At 49.5% G+C, this 23963-nt stretch overlaps 9 protein-coding genes across 9 annotated transcripts; 5 read left to right on the forward strand and 4 right to left on the reverse strand.

Annotated features, from left to right (window-relative positions):
- Window positions 1-23: 23 nt before the first annotated feature.
- On the reverse strand, window positions 24-5575 carry FSUBG_1275 (rna polymerase i-specific transcription-initiation factor rrn6; the record flags this gene model as incomplete). Its single annotated transcript, XM_036677568.1, has 5 exons — window positions 24-1192; window positions 1430-1797; window positions 1847-2115; window positions 2515-5396; window positions 5452-5575. 5 exons carry the CDS (start codon window positions 5573-5575, stop codon window positions 24-26), a joined length of 4812 nt encoding a protein of 1603 aa, XP_036543172.1.
- A 506-nt stretch (window positions 5576-6081) lies between these two features.
- FSUBG_1276 (kinetochore SPC25) lies at window positions 6082-6906 on the forward strand (the record flags this gene model as incomplete). The annotated part of the gene is made up of 2 exons (XM_036677579.1): window positions 6082-6307; window positions 6359-6906. The coding sequence occupies 2 exons, from the start codon at window positions 6082-6084 to the stop codon at window positions 6904-6906; spliced, it is 774 nt and encodes a 257-aa protein (XP_036543173.1).
- Window positions 6907-7320: 414 nt separating this feature from the next.
- Window positions 7321-7658, forward strand: FSUBG_1277 (mitotic-spindle organizing 1; the record flags this gene model as incomplete). Its single annotated transcript, XM_036677590.1, has 3 exons — window positions 7321-7392; window positions 7455-7532; window positions 7596-7658. 3 exons carry the CDS (start codon window positions 7321-7323, stop codon window positions 7656-7658), a joined length of 213 nt encoding a protein of 70 aa, XP_036543174.1.
- A 414-nt stretch (window positions 7659-8072) lies between these two features.
- On the reverse strand, window positions 8073-9997 carry FSUBG_1278 (Zn-finger; the record flags this gene model as incomplete). Its single annotated transcript, XM_036677601.1, has 2 exons — window positions 8073-8891; window positions 8939-9997. The coding sequence occupies 2 exons, from the start codon at window positions 9995-9997 to the stop codon at window positions 8073-8075; spliced, it is 1878 nt and encodes a 625-aa protein (XP_036543175.1).
- A 2264-nt stretch (window positions 9998-12261) lies between these two features.
- FSUBG_1279 (dolichyl-phosphate-mannose mannosyltransferase) lies at window positions 12262-14689 on the forward strand (the record flags this gene model as incomplete). The annotated part of the gene is made up of 5 exons (XM_036677612.1): window positions 12262-12396; window positions 12452-12582; window positions 12636-13188; window positions 13236-13995; window positions 14046-14689. The coding sequence occupies 5 exons, from the start codon at window positions 12262-12264 to the stop codon at window positions 14687-14689; spliced, it is 2223 nt and encodes a 740-aa protein (XP_036543176.1).
- A 470-nt stretch (window positions 14690-15159) lies between these two features.
- FSUBG_1280 (GTP-binding protein rab2) lies at window positions 15160-15924 on the reverse strand (the record flags this gene model as incomplete). The annotated part of the gene is made up of 1 exon (XM_036677624.1): window positions 15160-15924. One exon carries the CDS (start codon window positions 15922-15924, stop codon window positions 15160-15162), a length of 765 nt encoding a protein of 254 aa, XP_036543177.1.
- A 1752-nt stretch (window positions 15925-17676) lies between these two features.
- Window positions 17677-20032, forward strand: FSUBG_1281 (choline transporter; the record flags this gene model as incomplete). The annotated part of the gene is made up of 2 exons (XM_036677635.1): window positions 17677-17689; window positions 17745-20032. 2 exons carry the CDS (start codon window positions 17677-17679, stop codon window positions 20030-20032), a joined length of 2301 nt encoding a protein of 766 aa, XP_036543178.1.
- A 681-nt stretch (window positions 20033-20713) lies between these two features.
- Window positions 20714-21622, forward strand: FSUBG_1282 (arginase; the record flags this gene model as incomplete). Its single annotated transcript, XM_036677646.1, has 1 exon — window positions 20714-21622. One exon carries the CDS (start codon window positions 20714-20716, stop codon window positions 21620-21622), a length of 909 nt encoding a protein of 302 aa, XP_036543179.1.
- Window positions 21623-21857: 235 nt separating this feature from the next.
- FSUBG_1283 (uncharacterized protein) lies at window positions 21858-23159 on the reverse strand (the record flags this gene model as incomplete). The annotated part of the gene is made up of 1 exon (XM_036677657.1): window positions 21858-23159. The coding sequence occupies one exon, from the start codon at window positions 23157-23159 to the stop codon at window positions 21858-21860; it is 1302 nt and encodes a 433-aa protein (XP_036543180.1).
- Between the last annotated feature and the right edge of the window lie 804 nt (window positions 23160-23963).

Consider the following 23963-nt stretch of genomic DNA (forward strand, 5'->3'; position numbering starts at 1 on the left):
CTTACAATCCATGGTAAACGTCATTAGTCTTGAAGCTGCGCCATTTCTCTCTCATTCTTCAGCTGAAGATGCCTCTCGCGGGCTTCTTGGAGCTTAGCCTCATGATCGGGATTGCGCTCCAATAGAGTAGCCAAAGCAGCCTCACGATGAGGTTGAGGGGGAGCCTTTCGCTTCTTGGCGTCTTGAAGACGAACAACACGACCCTTGGGACCGGCGATAGGCCCACCGACTAGCACAATACCCAAGTCGTTGTCCACCATCATGACCTTGAGGTTCTGCACTGTAACGAATTCGTTACCCATACGACCAGGCATCTTCTTGCCGGGCATAACACGACTACCACTGCCCTGCGAAGGACCCGTTGTACCGATTGTTCGATGGTTCTTGGAGTTACCGTGCGAAGCTTCCTGACCGGAGAAGCCGTGGCGCTTCATACCACCAGCAAAACCCATACCCCGCGATCGGCCCTTGACATCGACGTACTGGCCCTTCTTGAACCAGTCGGGAAGAATCTGAACACCAACGGGCAGGAGGCCAGACTCGTTCCGGACCTTGAATTCTGCGAGCTCAGCCTTGGGTGCAATGCCCTTGGCCTCGTAGTAACCCAGCTGTGGGCTTGTGACGTTTCGACCATCGCGCGAGCCTGCACCAATCTGCACAGCCCAGTAACCGTTCTTCTGTCTGGTCTTGTTGGCGACGACTTGGACCTGATCGAGTTGCAGCACGGTGCAAGGCACACGGGTCTTTCCAACAAACACACTAGTCATGCCCTTCTTGGTAGCAAGGACACCCGAGCGCAGAGGCGTAGTATTCTCCCGACGCTTCAGCGCAGCAGCAGGGCCACTCGTGAGCGCAGGGAGACCGGAAGAAGGCTGATTGAATCGATTGTGCTTGCTGCGAGGAGGAGCCGTGGTCCATCCATACTTGACACCGCGGGCAGCTGTGAGCGGGAGGAGGAGAGGCCGGGCGGCGACGGCGCAGGGCCGTGGGAGGGCCAGGCGAATTGGCAGACGGGGAGGCATTGTTTTGAAAGGCGGCGTGTCGACGGCGGCGGTGACGCTGTCGAGGAGAGCAATTGGGCCGCCGTAGGTTGGATATTGAGGGCGATGGGTCGGATCGGTTGATAGTGGTGAAAGATTTTGGGCGAGGTTGAGATACTGGAGAGCTTTTGCAGCACCCGGAGAATTCCCGGCTAGCATTGGCTGTAGGTGGTGAAATGGCACGACAGTCTGGGAGTAAAGATGCCTTGAAATGGTTTTATGAAGCGGTTTAAACTGCTTTCTCATTTTATATTTTATGAGACTTTATCATTTGGTCTCTCGATTTATTCTTTTTTTGTTGTTGGTGACCACTCTCGTTGGCCTTCATCACCTCTAAATCCCAGGACCCCTCCCTCCAATACCGCTCCCCATCTGATTCACACTCGTACCCTTAAGTTTATGATCTCCCGGGTTCGCAGCAGCCTCGTAGATGATATTAGCAGGTGCTCGTCCAAGCTGAGTCCATTCACCCTTGAAACCAATGTACGAGATACGGGTAACATCCTCATCACCGTCACCAAAGTTGTCCGCAAAGAAGAGCACCAGCCGCTGCACCTTTCCAAACAGGGCTCTCTTCACGGGAATCTCTTGCAGATCACTTGTCTGCGAGAGCTCGAGAGTCTGAATAGGGTCTGACTCCTCGGCGGCTGCAAAGTCGAGATCATCTCGGTTGATGAAGAGATGGAGGGTTTTGGGGGCTGAGGCTGAAGGGGATGTGCGGATGAGGATGGAGTGAAGCTTGATTTGGGCCGTGAATCTGATATAGTTTAGTATAATATTTGTATATAAGACGGGGTTTCACTTACGGCACTGTCATGAGAAGCTGCTCATCAACGTCACTCTCCAGCTCAGGCTCAACGCTGAGCCTCTCTTGCCACGTCTTCTTGACGATTTTCTGGCCAACATCTCGTTGGGCTTCATTCAGAGTGACAATGTGATCAAAGTTGATCTGACTGTAGAGCGAGAACTGCACTGCAGGTGTGATGTCGTCGGAGTGATCATGCTCGTGGTCGTGGCCATGGCCAGAATGTTCATCATGGCAGTGAGACATGGTGTCAGATCGATCTGAATAGTCCTACAGTGAGTAAGTAATTGTAAGGGCAGTTTGTTTCGTGAATTATGAGCCAAGCCCGTGGTGATGGTTGAGTTGATGTTGGTTGTAAGTCAAGTGAACCATTAACATTTGAGGATGACGTTTTAGCACTGGGTCCTCTACATAAGCGCCCAAGCCTGGACATCATGAACATTAATGACGGACTCAAGGTCACACAATCCAAACAACAGTTGGAAACAACCAATCTTCATGATTTCCTGACTAGCAATTAAATAATAGCAATTATATATGTCATGTATATCATCAATAGCCCTGAATGTATAGCCAATACGCCTGCAATTTCCTTCGCTTGCTTCATCTAAATCCACTCTTCCTCTTATTCCTCTTCGCCTTCTTCCTATCTCCGAATATGCCCGATACAGGCTGGCTCATAGCAAACGATGGCCCAAAGAGTCCCTGACTCTGTGATGATGAAGGTATGCCCTGCTGGCTCGACATGGTCTGGGGCGTGGGAGCAACAGATATCGGTGGTAGTGCCATGGGCTCTTCTCTCCGAGGACGCATCGGCGAAGACATGGGATTGCCCGCTGTAGTTCGCACAGAAGTCTTGATGGTCTTGGGGTCTCTTCCCTCTCTCATAAACGGCGGCAGTTTATACTTATCGTTCTGGGCCTTGCGCTTGTTTTCAATCCTTTGCAGTCGTGATCTTGCGTCGTCAAACTTTCTGTCGCTAGCAATAGCAACACTAGACATGTAGTCATCTGTACTAACACCACGCTCAGTGGGCCAGTACGACAGTACTTTGGACGGTTTGGCATTTTCCATCTTGTCCAATCTCAATGATGGTGCGAGGAGCTGTAGTCGCCTGACCGCTGCATCATTGGCGCTGTTTGGTGTCGCGCTGAGAGGCGATGAAGGGATTCCACCTTCTGATGACTGCGATGACTTGATTCGGACTACACTCGACTGAGTTGGCTGAGTTCGTCCATCTTCCTCCTGGCTTGCGGGTCCTAGAAGAGGGATATCTTGAACCATAACTCCGGCTGTTGCCAGAAACATATCCTTAGCTAAATCTGCGATCCATCCCCTTATTATTTCCTCCTCTTGCTGGGGTATTCTTCCTTCTAGCGGATCAAGCCAAAGATCAACGTATGTTTGGTTAAGATGCGATAAGCTGACGAGTTCTCGAATCCACTCCTGGGAAGTCTGCCTTCCGAGTTGCGTCACAACTGTGTGTCCATCGTCACCTGCAAACAAATCAAGCATATCGGGTTGTGTTTCGTGAAAACCATTTCGTGAGTCCATCGGACCAAGCTCGTCGCCGATTTCTTTCCAAGTCTTTAGGGGCAATCTCCCTTGAGCCGCCCCCTCCGTGATATTCTCTTGAATAGCTGAGAGTAAGGCGGGCGGTATATCATGAGAACTGTCTGAAATAGCCAGCAAGGTCTGTTTAAGAGAACGGCAAAAGCCATCCAGGTTCAAGCCTATAGGACCGAAAACTGTAGATGCTCTGCTCTTCAACTTGTCGAGGTCCTTGGATCGATTGTTAAGTTTTACCACATGTTTGATGTTGTCATCAGCCATGCCCTCAGGAAGCACAAACGTGCTGCCCATATGTCTAATGAACTGTTTCCGTTTCTTCTTCCAGCGCTGCGCTTCGTCGGACTTGTTACGACCAACCCGCCCACTAGGTAACGTAATCTGCATATTGCGATCTTTGACTGAGACACAGATGCAGTATTGCACACCCAAATTCTTGCTCAGGATGCTACCTTGGTAGAACTGAACTCCTGCACGGTAATAATCGGCTCCAAGGCCAGAAGAAGCGTCCCCATCCCGCGTGAGCTTGACCGGGTGGATTTCCAGTGATTGGATATCGCCACTGGTCGATCCGCCATTTTGGGGAAGAGTAAGCGTGTCACGATGCCAATAAGGGAGACCGCTTGTCTTTGACTGTCCGAACCAGTAGGTTTGAAGTTGTCTATGAGTCGGAGAAAAGACGAACACCATAGCAGTCTCTTGTCCACCTTCTGAAGTAAGGCATGTTGTCATTCGCAATCCTTCTCTGTCGAACAAACGAGGGCAGGATATCAGAATAGTCGGTTTTGGACCTACCTCCTCCTCCAGCGTGCTGTTCGCAAATAAGTCAATCCAGTAAATAGTGCGCATGGTTAGGACGAATATGTGATTCTGGTCGGCCGGACTGACTCTGATGTCAAGAATTGCATCAGGCTTGGACTTTGGACGAGCCAACAACGAGAGTCGAGGCAGAGCTATGTGTGACACGAGATCGATGACTTCATACTTCTCCCTGTTCCAAATCAGTAGATGACTCGATCGTTGTGCGACTCCTCTAGAGTCATCAGTACTTTGTGAACCATCTTCCCAGAAACTGTCCACTTTGGCTGTGCCGACAAATAGAACCCCATGCTTTTCAGCGGGATGCTCTGTCGTAGAGGGCAATTCATTCAACAACCCATCCGAGATATGTCCACATGAGTAAGGCAGAAGTCGTGTTTTCAGCTTGTTTCCCCCTAAGATGTCCCATATTGACCAATATCCGCATTCATCGATGATGACGATCTGTGGTGGCAGGCCCTTGGAATTTGGATTGAAAGCGACATCTACCTGCGCGTTACCGCCAGTTGACTGATGGGAGATGGTCAAGATCGGGTTAGGATCGATTCGCGACAGCTGTGGTTGATGAATGTCGGAGTCTGAAGTGGACGATTGAGCCACTGGAACCTTGTGATACTCTGGATGAAGAACCGTGGTCGAAGTTTGCTTTTGAACGATGAGCCAGCGGATAGCATCATATCGTGTGAGACTGGTTGCGAATTTGACTTGAGAGATTGGCAGACCATCGCTGGCCCAAATGGCCTCTTCCTCGGGATCATCAGGGTCTATCACAGAGGGCTGAAGAGTGGTGCGCTTGTCGTCCCCCCATTTCCATTTAGATTGATCGATCCGAGCCAGCCTAAGCAGCTCTCCTGACTCTCCCGTAGCAGCCGCAAGCATGGATGACCCAGTGATTTTTGAGTGATTCGATACATTTGTCATTTGACCGATAGCAAGCAATGGTTGATCGCTAACTTCTCCCTCGACCTTGGAGTAGCGATTCATATTCTCCTGTAACAGTTCCGATAGTACTGCATTGCCCATAAAGGCTTCAGGGTGAGCCTGAAGAAGCCATCGCTTTTGAATTCTTCTTTCCTGCCATAGGTTGGACGAGATATCTGGGGCAGGACTTTTTGAAGGCGGGTATAACTCTGCTGAAGATCCAACAACTTTGAAGTAAGGTGCTAGACATCTTTGTCAATATTGCGATGCACGCCTAGCGATTGTATAGAAACTCACCTTCAGCAGTTACGCGACTGGAGTGAAGAGTTCCAGGATGCGCTGTCGCATTCTCAGGTGGTATATAAGTAAGACTTCCTACGTGACCGTGGATCAGGTCCGTAAGTCGCCTGGTCTCAGCCATTTGGCCCAAGTCTTGATTTCCAATGTGCTGAAATTTTGGCCGATTTTCCTTTCTTCATCGCGAGATGGGCTAGTACAGGCGCAAGAGAGTCTCGAGCGGGAGTCAATAGTATTTGAAGCACTAAAAAGGCATCCTATGTCATATGGGATCATACGATGAATAATTTGGCCGCGCAAGCAGAAAATGTATCTATAGAAGAGAAGTATCGGTGAGTAAGGTATAAGTAGACGTTAAAGTAAGGTAAGAGATGCTCGGCGCATGCGATGAGAAGTGAAGCTTTCGACGGCCCCACGTGGCGGTGCAAGCGAGGTGCGCCACATTTATCAGTCGACCGAGCAACGCATTTTCGCGGTGTAAATACCTAGGTACTACATACAATGCAATACATGCATGAGAACAATGCCCAATTTGTGTCTCCATGATCAACCCCATTTACCCTACGGAACAAGAATCCGAAGCCGAAAACAACACCAGCCAAACCACTTCACGATCCTGAGTCATACACAATGACTACCGACTTTCAGTCCTCCCTATCCGCCAGCATGCGACAGAGCATGGCCCCCGTCGGCCCCTCTATCGCAAACCAGCTGCCCAACATCAACTTTGGCTTCGATGACCTGCGCGATCGCATGGCAAAGTTCACAGCCCGATTCGATGCATTCATTGAAGAGGGCCGTAAGCGCGTCCTCGAAGAGCGCAACCAGTTCCGCATGAACGTCGCTGAACTTCAAGGTATGCTCTAAAGTCGCTGGCGCATAAGCTATCTACTAACCACTACATCAGAGGATCAACGCATGAAGAAGCGAGACATCGAAATCATTCAAGTCAAGACCTCGACGCACCAACAAACAATCGAGAAGGAAGAGGCGGAAACGCGCGAGATGGAGAGCGCTATTAACTCACTCGCTGCCCAGCGCGATAACCACCTCGCAACCCGCAACAGCCTCAAGGCTGAGATAGCCCAGACACAAGCCGAGATCGAAGCCCGACTTGCCGCGCAGCGCGAATACGCTCAACAGCAGCAAGCACAGTCTCGCTTCAACGTTCCCGAGTTGGACTTTTGGATCACCAACCTCTGCCTCAAGATTGAAGGCGCTGGCCACGACGATCGCCTCAAGTTTGTGTACACACATATTGACGAGAAGGATTGGGAGCGTGAGGCTTGGTTTGAACTTGTCACGAGCTCGCGCGATTACGATGTTAAGCACTGCAGACCCAAGATTGAGCGGGAGAAGGTTGAGAGGGTGCTGGATAAGCTGAATGAGTCGAGGGAACTGGTTGTTCTGCTAAAGGGCATGAGAGAGTTGTTTGTTGAGGCTATGAAGACCTGAAGAGTTGATTGACGGATTATGCTGCGACGACCGTCTATGTGCGATAATACTGTTTTGATAACGATAATTATACCTTGAATGATTGTTTTTGTTTGAAATAACATATGAGTTTGTCTCTGAGATATCTTGGGACTGTGTGCTCAAGTGGCATCCTAGATCCTAAGTTGCTAATTATGTTTACCAACAGGATCGTGTTGAGAATCAAAAGTTAAACTGGATCACCATGTTAAAATCTCCTTCTAAAAACACTGGTAGCCATATTATTGCTCATAACATTTCTGCTGTTTATTGGGTGTCATGACTTACATCAGCCCAAACCAAACCACGACCCGCGTCTCCCCGCCACGATCAATGAACCTGCACCTCCACTTCCCTTTCTTCATACACCATATCAAAAGCCCACCAACCGCCATCATGCCTGAACCAGATAAGCACGCCGCTGCGCAACAAGCCGTAGATATCCTCCATGAGATCTCTACTATCCTAGTACGATAGCTCATCCATAAAACAAGGCGCGTGAAGACCTGACCACTGACTTGCGACCACAGAACTGTCACCTCGACCGCCGGACTCTATCCATCTGCATCTCTATGATTGAGCGTGGAGTGAATCCAGAGGCTTTAGCGGTATGTAATAAGAATTGACTTCCTTATGAATCGAAAGAGGTTCTAATATGTGTTTCCGTGCAGCAAGTTATCAAGGAGCTCAGACAAGAGGCCCAGCAACCTGCAGCCGCGGCAAGACGACGTTAAAGTGAGCGGAATGAACTCTATACAGAGATTTGACACGGATTGAATTTGAGATTATGGGAATGTTATTTGGGTAGGCGTTTTTAGGGAAATGCTTTCACTCAACCGGCGCAATAAGACTCTGCCAGGATAGAGATTTTGTTGTACTCATGCCCTAGGTACATACTCATACAATCATGCTACCTTACTTTGTGTCCGTTGAATCTTATTCAAAAACCGAAGATCAACGCAGAATAATAAGCGCCCAAGATGCAAACCACCAACCTAGTCACATCCCTTCGTACACATATATGTAGTCAGTCAGTAGCCTCCAACTGGTATTCCCTCACCAAGTTAATGCAGTCCCCCCAAACGCCTTGCAGTAAAAACAACCTAGCCAACCCTTTGAATTTTTATATCATGCTGTTTTGTGATTGCTCATCGATGTCCAATAAGAACAATTTCGTCTTCGTCTTCTTCATCATCGTCGTCGTCTTCGTCTTCAGCGTCCGAAAGTGTGTCGCTGAGATCATCGAGTTCAGAGTCTTCGTCATGCTCTGATGCATTGTTGCCACGGTTTCGGATTCTCCAAATTCCAAGGATATCGTCCTCCGACTCTTCGTCTGGCGGCAGGTGTGCCATGATCGAGTCGAAACCCATATTGCCAGGGGACACTGATCGTGCAACTCTATCTGGAGCGCGGTATTGAGCCTCAACACCGTGAGACGAATGTCTGCGCCTGTTTCCCACTGTGATAGGTGCCCGGTTTCCACTCACAGATCCAGAAGCATCCCGACCAGTTTCCACTATCGGTTGCATTTCAGCAGGCGGCTGAGTTCCTGCGCGGTCACCTCCCACAATATTTAGTTCTACCGTATTATATGACCGGCATATGGAGCATTTCAGACCCAACCAGTGATATCGAACAGTACTCTTTCCGGAACAATCGTTGCACAGAATAACGGCAGTGGTGTCGCGAAACTCCGGTGGCATGGGCTGAGTCTGGATGGCGACATCCAGATTTCGGAACTGACTCTCCATGTTCGTAAGACTCTTATTGCAGATCGGGCATTTGTATGATACTTTCATATGCTGTTCGTAGCACTTCTTATGAATACTATGACCGCAAGCCATGAAGACCACGGGCCGTGGTGAAGTGAAGAGGTACTCGCCACAGATGGGACAGTCGCAATCTGTTGACCTCTCGATACACTTGTGAGAGCCTTCGATCGAGGTTGAGATACATGCCCGACAGGTCTACAGCTAGTCAGCAATCATTATCATAGAGGCATGACTATTCTCACCTTGCAGTGAAAAAAGTCCCTGCCGAGGCCCATGCCTCGACGACAAATACCACAGTCGTTACAGTGGTAAATGGGTTTACTTTGACGGTTCTCCCATAAGTGACAAATATCGCAATAATAGTATGCTGACAACTCGCCGCAGTTGATGCACATGTCCGAGGCTTTTTGCGGCGTTGCACAAAGCATGCAGAGCATGTTCCTGGTCTCTGTACGGATGAGGTTGTGATCCTCGTTTGCATCGTGACAGAAGCGGCAGGTGTACCATTTCTTACATGTGAAGCACTGGAGCTTAACGTTTCGTTCGTAGTGCTGGCATCCAAGAGGTTGTTCCGTTTCTGGTACTACCTCCAAAGGTTCCACTGGAGTCTCACTTCCATGCCGTTTTGGCGGCTTCACAGGTACATACGTCGGTGCCTTGTCTTCCTCGCTCAAGATGAATATTTCCTCATCTGGTTGGTTCTGCCAGAACTTCAACGGCCTCGATAGTGGCGACGACGGTGATTGCGACAGAGGTACATCCAAGCCTTCACCACTCTCGAGGATCTTCTTCACAAGCGGTACAGTCTTGGACGACTTATATCCTTCCAACAGAATATCGTGGATTAACCGCGCTTTATCATTTTGGGGTATGTCTTGGGCGTTGATCGAATGGATCCGGGATCGCAGCTCGCGCATACCATCATCTTCCGGAATCCGACGAGAGCTGAGCGGGCTCAGAGCAATCCCGATATGATCGCGGGGAGGAGTTTCTTGGGACATGATTAGAACTGGTTCGGGTTCTTCAACTCTTGTTTCTTGGGTCGAGACGCTGAGGGGTCTGGTGAGGGGAGACTCGATGATCGGCACCGGTGCCGGCTGAGGTACAGGTGGAGGTACGGGTACTGGTACGGGTACAGGCGCAGAGACAGGACTATCAGGATGACCGGAATCGCTCACTGCGTCAGGGTGTTCGGTCGAGTCGCCTCCATCGCCAGTGAAGGTAGATCGCGAGATTTCGGAAAATCGACGAGCCTGACGCAAGACGGGGTTGATGAGAAACTCTGAGACGAGGGAAGACATCAAGTTGGCAGGCAGGTAGGTTGTAGTGGAGGCTTAAAGTAGGTAAGTTGGGAAGAAGGGAAAGGCCTAAGCGGCGATCCAAGATACCGTACGGGCGCACTAATAAGATAGAGGAGCTGGTTGTTGGAAACTGTACTGTATTGTACTGTACTGTACTTGCGCCGATACTGATACAGTGGAGGAGAGAGAAGGATGGCAGAGAACGACACTGAAAGAGGGGATCTTGCAAGGTAGAAGAGAACTGCAATGTAGTAATAGTACTGTAGCAGCGAGGAGAAACGGTAACGGCACAGGAACAGGCGCCTCAAACAACGGAATGACGAGAGACTGGAGAAGCCAGAGACTACGGCGTCTCTAGCTCTGTTCTTCTGTCTTTAGACTGGAGTTGGATGACATAAGGCGATTTTGTTCCCTGGTGACATTCAGTGGAGTTTTCCGAATAGCGGACGGTAAGCGGAGAATATGCAGTGAGTGCAGCGTTTGGAGCGATCAGAAGGGGACAATAGGGGCCGTTTTTAGCATGTGACTGTGGATTGTGGTTCACAGAAGGCCTCCGACTCTATTCCGTTTATACAACTGCCATTGGATATCATAGATTGACTGTTAGCATCAATCAAATGCAATCCCATAGTTTTGCCAATTCAAAATCGACAGTTTCGCTTGCAGCCGGTGAAACCCCAACTAAGATTTTTGCCAGTTCCATAAGGTACGCTCCGATTACGGGAACGGATCAAACCGCATGTTGTCGTAACCTCGATCAGACGAGGATTCGGATATATAGGGAATGTAGTGGGGAAATTGAATGACAGAGGCATAGGAATAGGATGAATGGTGCCAAAGACGGTAAAATACGGTGGAACAAATTGGATTCGGCGGTCAACCTCTTGGTTTTAGGTCATCTGTATGTATAAGTGAGGCACAGATAAGATCGGGGTATGTTCCGCTGAGTGAAGGCCGTTCTGGACCCTTTGAAGTGCATCCCTGAAATAGTTTTCGAACGCCAATCACTCTGAGCTTATTCATGTTTCATGATTCAGTACAAAAGGTAAACAGCAAGAGGCTGCTTTTGCCCAGTCATTCGGGGTTCAGTCTTGACAAACCGTGGGTCCTTGAACGCCTTCGGTTCTGTATGTCTCTCTGCCTCCTCGCTTCGGTAGGTAAGTTGCAGAGATGGACGTCATTAGCAGGAGACACCTGTCTGTATTCAATGTCTCATTGTCTAAAGAGGCTGCATTCAGAATCAACAACTTGAAGAAGCATGTGATCGTCGATAAAATATTAACAACTAACCGAGCAAAATGATATGAATGCCAGTGTAGTAGTTCTTACTATTGACGTTAAGAGAACAGCCTGGTTTAGAAATTGGTTATTCATCACTGCACTTGATGAGTCCTGCGGCCGTTCCACTACGGCTTTGCACGGTTAATTCGAAACAAACACTTCATTCAGTCAAGGAAGCTTCAGAGACAGATTCAGATCGAGAAACAGCAAAAAGAAACTGATCACGCTGGGGATCGAACCCAGAATCTTCTGATTCGTAGTCTCAGACGCCTTGCCATTGGGCCACGACCTCGAGTGTTTCTTGTTGTTTTTGTTCCTTGGTGAGTACATTACGCTAGATTACCGAGACTGACACAGAACGGCGCCACTTTTTTGAATTTCATCCCTGGATCCCTGCAGCTGATTGCCCCTAAAACATTCAGTGCAACGCGCTATCGAAAACGGACATGGGAGCTGGAAAGGCTGGACTAGGCTGAGGTGGGGGTAGTATCGACTGGTCGGGAGCTCACGCCAAGGGGAGCCGTACGGGAGCAGCTGTTTAGCGTGGGTGACGACTCGCCCGTCCCGTAGAGCATATGTGGCATTTCAGGGGACAGAAGAGATTCACTGTCGTGTAATATTCTTAGAACCACCACAAGCCGAACCGGTTCAGTTTCGTTTCTTTGGACTCGGGCATCTCCAGTTCTTTTTTCTCTATCTATCGTTTTCCCTCTCCTGATTCTTCTTCTTCTTTTTTTCTCCTTCCGACCTTTGTTTCTCTTCTATGAGCACAGCATTTTAGAAACGGCTCCTTCGTTGAAGCTGGTGTTCCTCCCTTCCAGGTTCCCTTGAGTCTCGACAGCTCGTCCAATCTTTTTTTTCTCCTTCTCCCTCCTGTCGAGCTTACTTCGCCAACATCAACCCCTTTGGCCCCCAGATCAAACATCCATTCTACAAACATCGCAACTTCTACTTCGAGCCGGTATCTATACGATTGAATAATCATGGCTGCCGACAAGGCTGCCGTCGCCTCAGGCGCTGATCTGGGCGATGGTCTGAGACAGCGTCCTGTCGCTGGACAAGCTAACCTGCAAGTCCCGACTCCTCAGCCTGAGGATAACAAGAAGCTTGCCAAGAAGGTACTGCACCTTTGTATGGAAGAAATGCCATTGAACAATACTGACCACATCTCAGGAGTCCTCATTGCTTCAAACGCTCGACCAGTGGGAGGTTGTCATTGCCCCGCTGATCTTCACTCTCCTGGCTATCTTCACTCGACTTTACAAGATTGGTATCAGCAATATCGTTACTTGGGATGAAGCTCAGTATGTCGAATTGGCTTTCACCGTCCCGCGAACCTTCTCTAACCTCTCAATAGCTTCGGCAAGTTCGGTTCCTACTATATCAAGCATGAATACTACTTCGATGTCCACCCCCCTCTCGGCAAGATGCTCGTCGGTCTCTCTGGAGTCCTGGCTGGCTACAACGGAACATTCGAGTTCAAGTCTGGCGAAAAGTACCCCGAGGAAGTCAACTACACCATCATGCGTATCTTCAATGCGGCTTTCGGTATCTTCTGTATTCCCCTTGCTTACTACACTGCCCGTGAGCTCAAGCTTCGACGTCCTGCCGTATGGCTCGTTACTCTGATGGTTCTTTGCGAGAACTCCTACACCACTATCAGCCGTTTCATCCTGCTCGACTCCATGCTGCTATGCGGTACTGTTGCCACCGTCTTCTGCTGGTCCAAGTTTCACAACCAGCGACACAACAGCTTCGAGCCTGAGTGGTTCTTCTGGCTCTTCTTGACTGGTCTCAGCATTGGCTGTGTCTGCAGTGTCAAGCTTGTTGGCCTTTTCGTTACTGCTCTCGTCGGTCTCTACACCATTGAGGACCTGTGGCGAAAGTTCGGCGACACCAAGATGCCTATTGTAAGTATTATCATGACTGACATCTGTTCTTGACTGACCGTCCATAGACCACTCTTGGTGCCCACGTCATCACCCGCGTTGTTGGCCTCATCGTCATCCCTTTCCTGATCTACCTCCTCTCTTTCGCCTTGCACTTCGCCATTCTCGACCGCTCCGGCCCTGGTGATGCTCAGATGAGCTCCCTCTTCCAGGCTAACCTCAAGGGTACCCAGGTTGGAAAGGACAGCCCTCTCGAGATCGCAATTGGTTCTCGCGCTACTATCAAGAACATGGGTTACGGCGGTGGTCTTCTTCACTCTCACGTTCAGACCTACCCCGAGGGTTCCAAGCAGCAGCAGGTTACTTGCTACCACCACAAGGACACCAACAACGACTGGTTCTTCTACCCCAACCGCCGAGAGGAGGACTACAACCCTGAGGGTGATCTCCGATTTATTGGTGACAACTCCGTCATTCGACTTATCCACGCTCAGACTGGCCGTAACTTACACTCTCACGATATTGCTGCCCCTGTCTCCCGAGGCCACAAGGAAGTTTCTAGCTACGGTAACCTGACTGTTGGTGATGACAAGGACCACTGGAAGGTTGAGGTTGTTCGTGATTCTGCTTCTCGCGACCGCAGCAGGATCAGGACTCTTACCACTGCTTTCCGTCTCAAGCACGAGGTCCTTGGCTGCTACCTCCGAGCTGGCAACGTCAACCTTCCTCAGTGGGGTTTCAAGCAGATTGAGGTTACTTGCACCAAGGAGAACCACCCCCGTGACACTTACACCCACTGGAACGTTGAGGCTCACTGGAACGACAAGCGTAAGTTTTGAAGAAAACGATGTATACTTGCTCATGCTAACTTTATATAGTCCCTCCCGCTGAGGCTGGTGTTTACAAGTCCCCGTTCTTCCACGACTTCGTTCACCTGAATGTCGCTATGATGACTTCCAACAACGCTCTGGTCCCCGACCCTGACAAGCAAGATGACCTTGCCTCCAAGTGGTGGCAGTGGCCTTTCCTCCATGTCGGTCTCCGTATGTGCGGTTGGGGTGACGATATCGTCAAGTACTTCCTCCTCGGTAACCCTCTCATCTACTGGGGTTCTACTGCTTCTCTTGGAATTGCTGGCCTTGTCATTGTCTGGTACATTCTTCGATGGCAACGAGGTGTTAACGATCTCAGCGAGAAAGAGATTGACCACATTCACTACGCGGCATTGTACCCCCTTGCCGGCTGGTTCCTTCACTACCTTCCTTTTGTTATCATGGCTCGTGTTACTTATGTGCATCACTACTACCCGGCTCTCTACTTTGCCATTCTCAACTTTGGCTTCCTTATTGACTGGTTCACTCGCAACCGCAACAAGACCATCCAGACCATCGTGTATGGCATTCTCTACACCGTCATTATCGGCCTTTACATTTACTTCATCCCCATTTGCTGGGGCATGACTGGCAACCACAAGCAGTACAAGTACATGAAGTGGTTCGACAACTGGCGAGTCACCGACTAAGGGGCTGATCAATGCTTTGAGCAATCTCTTTTTCCTTGATCACACATTGATCAAGACGAGCTGTCTCATGCACCGCCATGCAGACGTGTTTTGTGTTATTCGATTTCGAAAACGTGCTGCAAGGATATAGAACTGGGGAACTGATGTAAAAGACGGGTCGTGGGATTTGTTGGGAAATCAAAGGAAGCAAGGAATGAAGGAAGAAAAGACGAAACAGGATCAACAGAATAAGGCGGTTACGGGTGGATCTTGTTTCGGTAATGCTATGATATTGTCATTTCTGTTGCCCTTAATAAAGGTGGCCTCGGTAAGGCCAGCAATGTATTATGCATTATTGTGTACAATTCATATTGAGCTTTTCATACACTTGTTCGATGATGACGACGTTTGCTGGCTGACTGGGTATCATGATGCGTCGTGTGTCTGTAGATCATTTGTGTCCTCCTCTTCGCGTTGTCTTTGGTTATTCTCTAACAACAGCCACCTCCCGCTGACTTATTGGCATCTCCCGATAGCTTGACTTGGCGATTTCCGCCAGCCCCTGCACCCTTGACCCCGGATCTTCTATCATTAAGATCGTACTTACCCGCCTGGATGTTGTTGTATATCCTCTCCGCTACCCGCATGAAAGCCTTTTCCACATTCTCGCCACTCTTTGCGCTTGTCTCGACGTATTCCATAACGCCATTACGCTTGGCCCACTCCTCTGCCTCCTCGCGTGTGACCTCACGCTTGTTGTCCTCCTGTTGTGTCAGATCTGCCTTGTTGCCAACCAGGATAACCACAATATCGGGCTCGGCGATCTGTCGTAGATCGTTGAGCCAGTCTGTAACATGCTGAAAGGTTTGCTTTCTAGACAGGTCGAAGACCAACAGGGCACCGCTTGCGCCTCGGAAGTAAGATCGAGTGACAGACTTGTATGTCTCCTGGCCAGCTGTGTCCCAAAGACTAAGCTTCATATGCTTCTGGGGTGTGTTGGAGTCATCCCGAGGAGGTTCAGGAAGACCGTCGGCTTCTTGGTCCTTGTTATCGGGGTCTGAGGAGTTGGCAGCGCCGATTTTTGAGTGAGGAGGGCCGACGGGGACGATACGGGAGCCGAATTCAACGCCAATGGTAACGTCATGATGAGGCGAAAAGCGTCCTTCGCAGAGACGGATGGTAAGACTAGACTTGCCGCATCCTGAGTCGCCGATGCAGACGAGTTTGGCGATGTAATCCCACGGTGTGGTCGACATGGGAAGAGACTGAGAAGGATGATGAGGATTGAAGAGGAGAGGTTCGTTGGAGACGAGCTGATCGAAGGGCTTGGTTTCCTCGAGCTAAAGAGGATGGAGTTAAGCACGTGCAAGCTGTCCTTTGCGGTGGTGCGACGTCAAACCCGAGGTACAAAGTAAGATAAGACAAGTATCTGATTCGGTGATGCTGGTGTTTCGTGAACGTGACTTGGTAATGAGAAGGGATGGATTGTAAGTGGTAGAAATTTAGGGTTGGAGGAAGCTGGGTGGTTTATCTGAGGGAGCTAGAAGCTAAAGGTGGCTCGGGGCGGGCTAAATTCAGACTTAGTTAGAGATGGCGATAGTCACCGAATGACGATAAGAGCAAAATAGCGTAAATGAGACAAATATTGTGTTTTTACAGTTCATAATTAGTAGATATACCAGGAAATATGGCACGCTATGAGGAGGGAACTGGAGAGTAGCACAAGTCAGATGTTGGGGCGCCTGTGGCTACCTACCTGTGGTTTGAGATGCTGAGCTGTCACGAGTTACAGCATTGCACGACACAAGCAGGCAAGCTAACTCAGTGAAGCAACTCGACGACCAAGCAGATCAGATCAGATCCAGTAGTTATCAGTGGAACCTCGAGGGTGCTTTGGTGCTGCACCTCGTGCCTGAAGGGCCCTCTCCGAATGGGGATTAGAGGTTTCTTGGGAGTTATCGGTGACGCAAGGGGAATGGATCGATAACGTCTTGTTAGTCCTTGGGTCTTTGGGTCAGTTGATGTGTTTTGTTGTCTTTGATAAGTATATATAAGTGAATGTATCAATACTATATTTGGGATTAGAGTCGTTTGATCTGTTTCTTTGATACAGGAAAAGTCATCTGTCGATGTGTTTGATATCGCAAGCAAATTGCTTCCGCGTGAGGACTGAGTGAGACTCAGAGATCTTCAAAGTGTCACAAGACCAAGCGAAGCTTGATTCAACTTGGCAAGTAGCGACGAGTCAAGAGAGTTTCAAAACAGTCGTTATGATGTGAATGAGATAGGATGCCTCGTCAACAAAGACGATCACTATCGCAACTGTTTAGTGGCAACAACATGCAGTCAAAGAATCGTCAACAAAGTGGAGTTGAATGCGAGAGTGATTGCGTGCACCTTGAGGTCCAAGACCTCACGTGAAGGTATCTCAACCCGCTCTTTGACTCCAGCCAGTACTTGTTAGACATGTCGTGTGCCTCCAGGTCTTCGCTGCCTGTGGCGCCTGAGGTGCTCGCGTCCTCAGGTCATTGACCGCCTGCCCAGGTGGCTCTGTCCGTTAAGGTACCTAGGTCCACTAACAGGGGTCCTCGCAGCGGATCTGCCTAGGCACTTCTGGCACTGACTGCACTGGGAGTAGACGCAATCGGTCAGCGACTCATTCGCTGATAACCAAGCCCCGGACCGTCCATCTGCCATCTGCCGCCTCATGACCTGGGTCGGGTACTTCCACCACTCTCTGCCTTAACCTTTTATTCATCTGCATCTCAGCCGTGATTTTTTTGCCTTTGCCTGGACGACAGTTTTATCTCCTCACCACCTCCGCTTTTCATCTACCAGCCTCCGTTATTGCGACCCGGTAATCCAAACAACAATCGTCTTCTGCGCTTACACGGCAATACCTGTGGCTGCCTATCACCGTATTTACGTCACGTCAGATATCTACATCAACAAGGACTGGTTCCTACATATTTGCCCGCACGTGAGGCGGAAGGAGTCAAGAGCGCGCGATGTTTTCGGAGTGTATGTCCTATTATTCTCTTCGCCGTCTTCCAAGCAAGCTGACTCGATTCTCTAGATGCATCGAGGTTCTTAGCCCAGTCACAATCCAGGCTATCGAACTTCGGACAAGCCGATAACAACGATAATCCCCCACGGCAATCAGAGTGGCCGTCCCGCTCCACACGGAATCAACGCGAAACAGGACGAGGAAACGGACCAAGTCGATCTTTCTTGGGTCGGGGTTATGGAGGAAACCCATATCAACAAACCGGCGCCGGGTCTCGGTTTGGTCAACTAGCTTTCGCTTCGCGCATATCAGCTGCCCAGGATGCACCGCTATTCCACAGCACCTTGGACGAGTTTCGGGAAGAGGACGACGAGGAAGAGAGGGATCGAGAGGCTGCCGATATGTTTGCTCTCCAGAGGTCAAGACGGGTAGCAGCTGCCAGCAAACTCGCCGATAGTGTTGAGTCCGACGCCCACAGCCGGGGATCTTTGGAGGATAGCTTGAATCATGAAGACCCATATCGAGATATGAGCATGCGCCGCGGTATTCGAAGCAGCTGGAATGGAACAAGAAGCACTCACCGCCCAGGACTTGCGAGAGATACCATAGGAGAAGAAGCCGAAGACGATACTCGTTCAAGTCTAGACCGAGACAGCAGTCATGGAACCGATGTTAAGGGCAAAATGGTTGACGTTGGGCTCGAGTCGCAAGATGATCCAGATGAGGACCCTCCGGCTTCGCTTTTGGGAGGACAAACTCCACGAGAAAGCAGTCCTCCGGCTTTCCAGCAATTTAAGGGTACAGATACGGAACGAACACCATTTATGACGAGGCGAGAATCTACGACAGAGACCGATGCTAGTATACAGCGAGGTGCTCCTCGGGATGAAGAGCCTATACAGACGACCTTTCAATACATCGAGGGTGAAATCTTTCGACATGATCCCTTCTTTGCTTGGATCTTCTTAATCAGTCTTGCTGGCATGTTCTCGACATTCTTCTTAGTGTGGCTTCATACATCACCACGGAAAAGCCCTGTCGGTGATACCATTTACACTACACTACAAAAGTCATTTCATATGCTTGCGGTGGATACAGTAGTAGCCGTGTTTGTATCTTTCATTTGGCTGGCAGCTCTCCGGTCCTTTGTGCGGCCCCTGGTCAGCGTGATCTTGATTGCGGTGCCAGTTATCCTGTTCTCCTTTTCGATATACTCCTTTGTGTCGTCTTTCAAAGGCCGATGGCATGGAAGCAGTTTCCAGGATTCAGTCATGAGATGGGCTTCCATCATCCCTGCAATATCCTGCATATTATGGATTTGGCTCGTAGTACGAGGGCGACGCGCTATCCAACAGGCGATTGAGATTCTTCAGTTTTCCAGCCGCATTCTAGCCCAGAACTCAGCGCTGCTGTTCGTTGGTTTCGGATGTTTAGCCTTGATTGTCGTGTGGACCTGGGCATGGCTCGCTATGTTTACCAGGGTCTTCATGGGTGGTCATTTCAGCAAGTCTATGCTCCGTTTCGTAATTCAGCTTTCAAGCTGGTGGCTCGGAGCTGCGTTCATCTTCCTCTATATGTGGACGGTCTCGGTGATCAATGCCGTTCATCGTGCTACCACAGCCGCAACAGTATCCCAGTGGTACTTTCACCGTAATGCTGGGCCTGCTACGCCTTCGCGCGAGATTGTTTCGGCTGCTCTCAACCATGCCCTCACGACCATTTTTGGCAGTCTATGCGAATCAACTCTTTTGTCTCTGCTGATTCGAGCACCTCTGATCTTGCTGCCCAGGAAACTCGGAGCTGCAGTCACAAACATTGCCTCATTTTGGATTCCAACACCGGTCATTGCGTTGATGAACCCGCTCACTATTACTTATTCTGCTATTCATTCTCAGAATCTTGCTACATCGGCTAGGGGCCTGGATCAGATGGAGCTTGTATCCCCGACGGTCCCTACAACTACATTGACCCCTCGAGCTTTGCGAAATCGCGGACAGCCTAATGGACTTTTGCCCTATCGACTCGCCAAACTGCTGCTTGTGGCAACGCGTCTGATCATGGCCACGGGTCTTGGTTTTGCAGGCTGGGTGATTACTGCGAAGCAGCTTCGAATTCAGCTGCCAGATGGCGTAGGTGTCCGAGGCTCTGCTTATGCCTATGTCGTTGGTATGATGGCTAGTTTCATTGGATACTCTGTTATGGGCGCGATGGAAGGTATCCTGAGCGGTATCGTTGACGCAGTGTTGATCTGCTACGGCAGCGAAAGACGTATGGAAAGAGGACATGGACGATTTTGTCTCGAGGCAGCATATCTGTTTGGAGAGCGCCGAGGAGGCGACACACTGGAGTACGCATGAGTGGTTTCTTTTTTAGCTGGCGCTTTTGGTTCAATAGGTTGGACGGGATAGAGGACCCGTGTAGCGGAGGACTCAGGAATATGATCAATTGGGTTAGGGGTGTTTCTGGATGGAAGAAGACAGTTACTAGATTTGAATTCAATGAGTCTTGAAAGGTCAATTGATTGGGTGAATGAATATGCTTAGAACTATTGACTGAGGTTTCCAGGTCTAGCTAGGCATGGGTCGTTCTATGGAGTTGGAGTCATTGATCAATGTGTTTGTCAAAATGCGCGCCCTTCCCTGGACGAGCCAGAGCTAGAACTACCAGTGGCTCCTCTCTGACTCAACCTTGACCCCGATTCTGTCAGGCTCAAGATAAGAACGACATCTTGTTAAGAGTATCAAAGCAAGAACTGTCTTATCGTTCTGTTAGTATTTATCAGTGGTTGGTTACGGCCTTGGAGATACCTGCCTGATATCCATACTGCCTCCGTTTGGCAAGGGTAAAGGAGTTACCACGGTCACATATTTAAGGGGAGAGAACTGGTCGTCGTCTTGAATACTTCCTCTTCCCCTTTTCATGCCAATACTTCATATCACTCTGTGTACTAACTTTGGTCAAGTCATCGAATAAGTTCCCATTGTTATGAGTCAACATCACTAGTACACAATAAGCCTTACTCTGCATCTCCCGCCACCATGTCTCCCGCAAAATCCATAATTATTCTCTCCTCTCCCTATGACCTTGGTATCCGAGATGTTGCCGTCGGGGCTGGACCAACAGCGCTTCTCGAAGCCGGCATCGTCCAGGCAATTCGCGACCTCGGCGTGACTGTCCACTTGTTCGAGACGGAGTCTGCTGCTTACTTTGACGGTGATATCAGTCGCCTCTTCCAGCTTTTGTATCAGACTTCGGTATCTGTCGACAACATCACTCGCGGGGGTGAGTTCCCTATCATCTTGGCCGGCAACTGTTCAACCACTGTCGGTGTCCAAGCCGGTTTAACAACTGCGCTTGGAGAAATACCTTCTTGTATTTGGTTCGACGCTCACGACGACTTCAACACGCCTGATGTTCTTAAGAGTGGATATCTTGACTCAATGGCTGTTGCCATGATGGCAGGTCTCTGCTGGAAAACTCTCTTGGCTGATATTCGCGGATTCAAGGCCATGGACCTCAAGAAAAACCTTGTGCACTGCGGTATGCGAGATGTGACAGACCTTGAGCGCTCTCGAGTCGAGGAGGCAGGATTCCCCGTCATTTGGGGAGATTTAGAGGAGCATGTTGACTTTGAGGGTGAACTAGGCAAGGTCCTCGATAAGAAGAAGTTTGGTCAAACTATGGTGCACTTGGATCTTGACGCTCTCGATCTTTCTGTCGGTTGTGTCAACAAGTTCTCTGCGCATGGTGGACTGCTGGAAGATGATCTGGAGAAATGCTTGAAGATGATCCCGTCAAAGACAAAGCCGGTATCGTTGACGATTGCATCATTCGACCCTCAACGGGATATACGCGGAACTATTGAGCCTGTTGCTATCAAAGCGGTCATTGCTTTCGTTCAGGGCTTGATTTCACAAGGGCATCTTGAGAAATCCTCAAATTACTAAGGTAGTAAAGATAGACTGTTCAGGAATGGAAACTTGAATCATGTCGCCTTATCGTACCAAGGTCAAGATAATCGTTCATAGCTATGTGTGATCAGGGTTCAAAGTTTGCTAAGTTGTTTTATTGCGTATTCTGTGTCAATCTCGGTCAATTACACATAAAGAATTATTCAAGCATAACAGGCATCATAAACAAAGGAAACTATTCGAATTATAGCAGTTTATCAATTATCAAACTTCAAGCAGAAGACACGATCCACGAGGTTGCTGGAGAATGAGCTCGCTTAGGGATCGGAGCAGGCTTTGGTAGAGTCCAACTAAGCATTGACATGACAACTTTGGGTGCTGTTGCTATGACCGGAGCCGGGGCCGTCATAGGGGCTCGAGCTGTGTAAGGAGCTGGAGCAGTCTTGGGCACAAACACTGTTGCTGTGCTGAGTGTGACTGAGTATATTGGAACCGATGCTGTGTTGGGGATGGAAGCAACCCTTGGGGCAGAAGATATTGCTATAGCAGATGATGTCATGGGAACATTTGGCGCTGATGAAGCAACTGAGACTTCAAGAGCTGGCGCCTTTGATGGCTTTTGAGTGACTTCAGGTGTAAGAGACTGCATAGTTGTGCTCTCCTTGTGAGTCTGAGTCTTTGTTTGGACCTTGGGCTCGACCTTTGGCTGGACATCCTTATGCTGAGCCTTAGACACTGTTTGATAATCAACTTTAGGAGGGTTGTGTTTGACTTCAGCTTTCAGCTTGGGTCTTGCTTGTTCCTTGGCGGGCATGACGACAGGCTCTGGCTCGTCTTCCACAGTCGGGGGGGGAACTATGGTCTTTTTGACCGGCTCAGCTATCGGCTTGGATTCTACCTTTGACTCAAGCTTCTGTGTTATCTTGTCTTCGAATTTGGTCATCGGTTGAGGGGTGACCTTAGACTCCTCTCTGAATTTTCTTGGGAGAATTGGCGATTCGGGTTCAGGAAGTACATTCTTCTTTGTCGGGGGCTCAGGCAAAGGACGCGGTACTGGCTTGTGTGCAGAGACTGGCTGGGGTAGCTCTTCTGTCTTTTCAAAATTCTTGGGTGTCTCGACAGGCTCTGGCTTCTGCTCAGCCAACATCTTGGGTTTATCCTTGGACTCTTTGTCTACAGGTGACGGCAAAGTTCCAGGTTCAATCACTTTCTCAGTTTCAGCTGGCACGCCAGGCCCAACAGGCTTCTCATGCTCAAGAAGCGGCTCTGAGTTGGACGAGAAGAACGGGTGAGGGGGTACCGCTTCGCGTTCTTTCGGTGGTGCAGTGTCATACCGAGATACAGAAGGGCGAGGCTGCTCGACATTTTCCTTTGTAGTCATACGTGAGGATGTAGAGAATCGAGACGATGTCGAAACTCGAGAACTATCAAACGAGTCCTTGGAGAAGCCCGAGTCTGCAGGTGAAGTTGCCTCGGGGTCATCGCTGTTTGTGCGCTTGAACATTCGGCCGATGCGCTTGGCAGCTGACTTGGCTGTAGGCCGACGCTTAAGAGACTTGATAGATCCAGGCATGTTGGGCTATGGTGAATGATCTATCGAGGTTGAGACTATCTGTGAACTGCCGATAGGAAGTTGGTAAAGATTCGTATTGTAAAGTGGCAGGCCTGGGATCGAAGTGACAAGGATGACTAGAGTACAGCCGGCTATTGTGAGAGCTTATGAGAGACTGTGTCGGGAGATCTAAAGACCACGCAACTTTGGTAGGGTTCTGTATAAGTGATACGGTCAAAGAAGCACATAGAGTGAAAATCAATAGCCAACCAAACCGGACAAGAACAGAAAATGAGAAAGGGCCCAGGACATCTCCGAGTATTTATAACTCAACCTCAACAGTACAACAATGTACTATCCTGTTGGATTGTAACTCGGGCCATACCGCCCCGTGGGGCCGCCGGGAGATCGTAGATGGATGATCCATGTATGTAACTGCACGACATAAGAGCTGAAAGGCCTGTGTTCCACCTCAATCACGAATCTATAGGCCCTCGGTGCTTCACGGACGTGACATTATCTGCAAGACGCTGGAGCTGTAAACAAAGGGACACGTCTTCAGCTCAGGTGGCCATTGTTTTGTTTTTTATAGCAGGGAATATGCTCCGGTAGAAGTCGGGAAACACCCGGAGCCGGCCGGATCGGGGCCGGGATGAGCGTTGATTGTAGGCAGCAATCCTTCAATCCGACTACGACCAGAAGTTTAAACGATTAAATGATCTTTCAAGTAAATGAATCCTTTGGTGAGTTCATCCTGAGACTGATCATTCGACATGATATGACTCTCCCGTGTACAAGACACGGCCCATGTCGGGATGGGGGATT

The sequence above is a fragment of the Fusarium subglutinans genome, assembly GCF_013396075.1.
Source record: "Fusarium subglutinans strain NRRL 66333 chromosome Unknown NRRL66333_c0000006, whole genome shotgun sequence".
Lineage (NCBI taxonomy): Eukaryota > Fungi > Ascomycota > Sordariomycetes > Hypocreales > Nectriaceae > Fusarium > Fusarium subglutinans.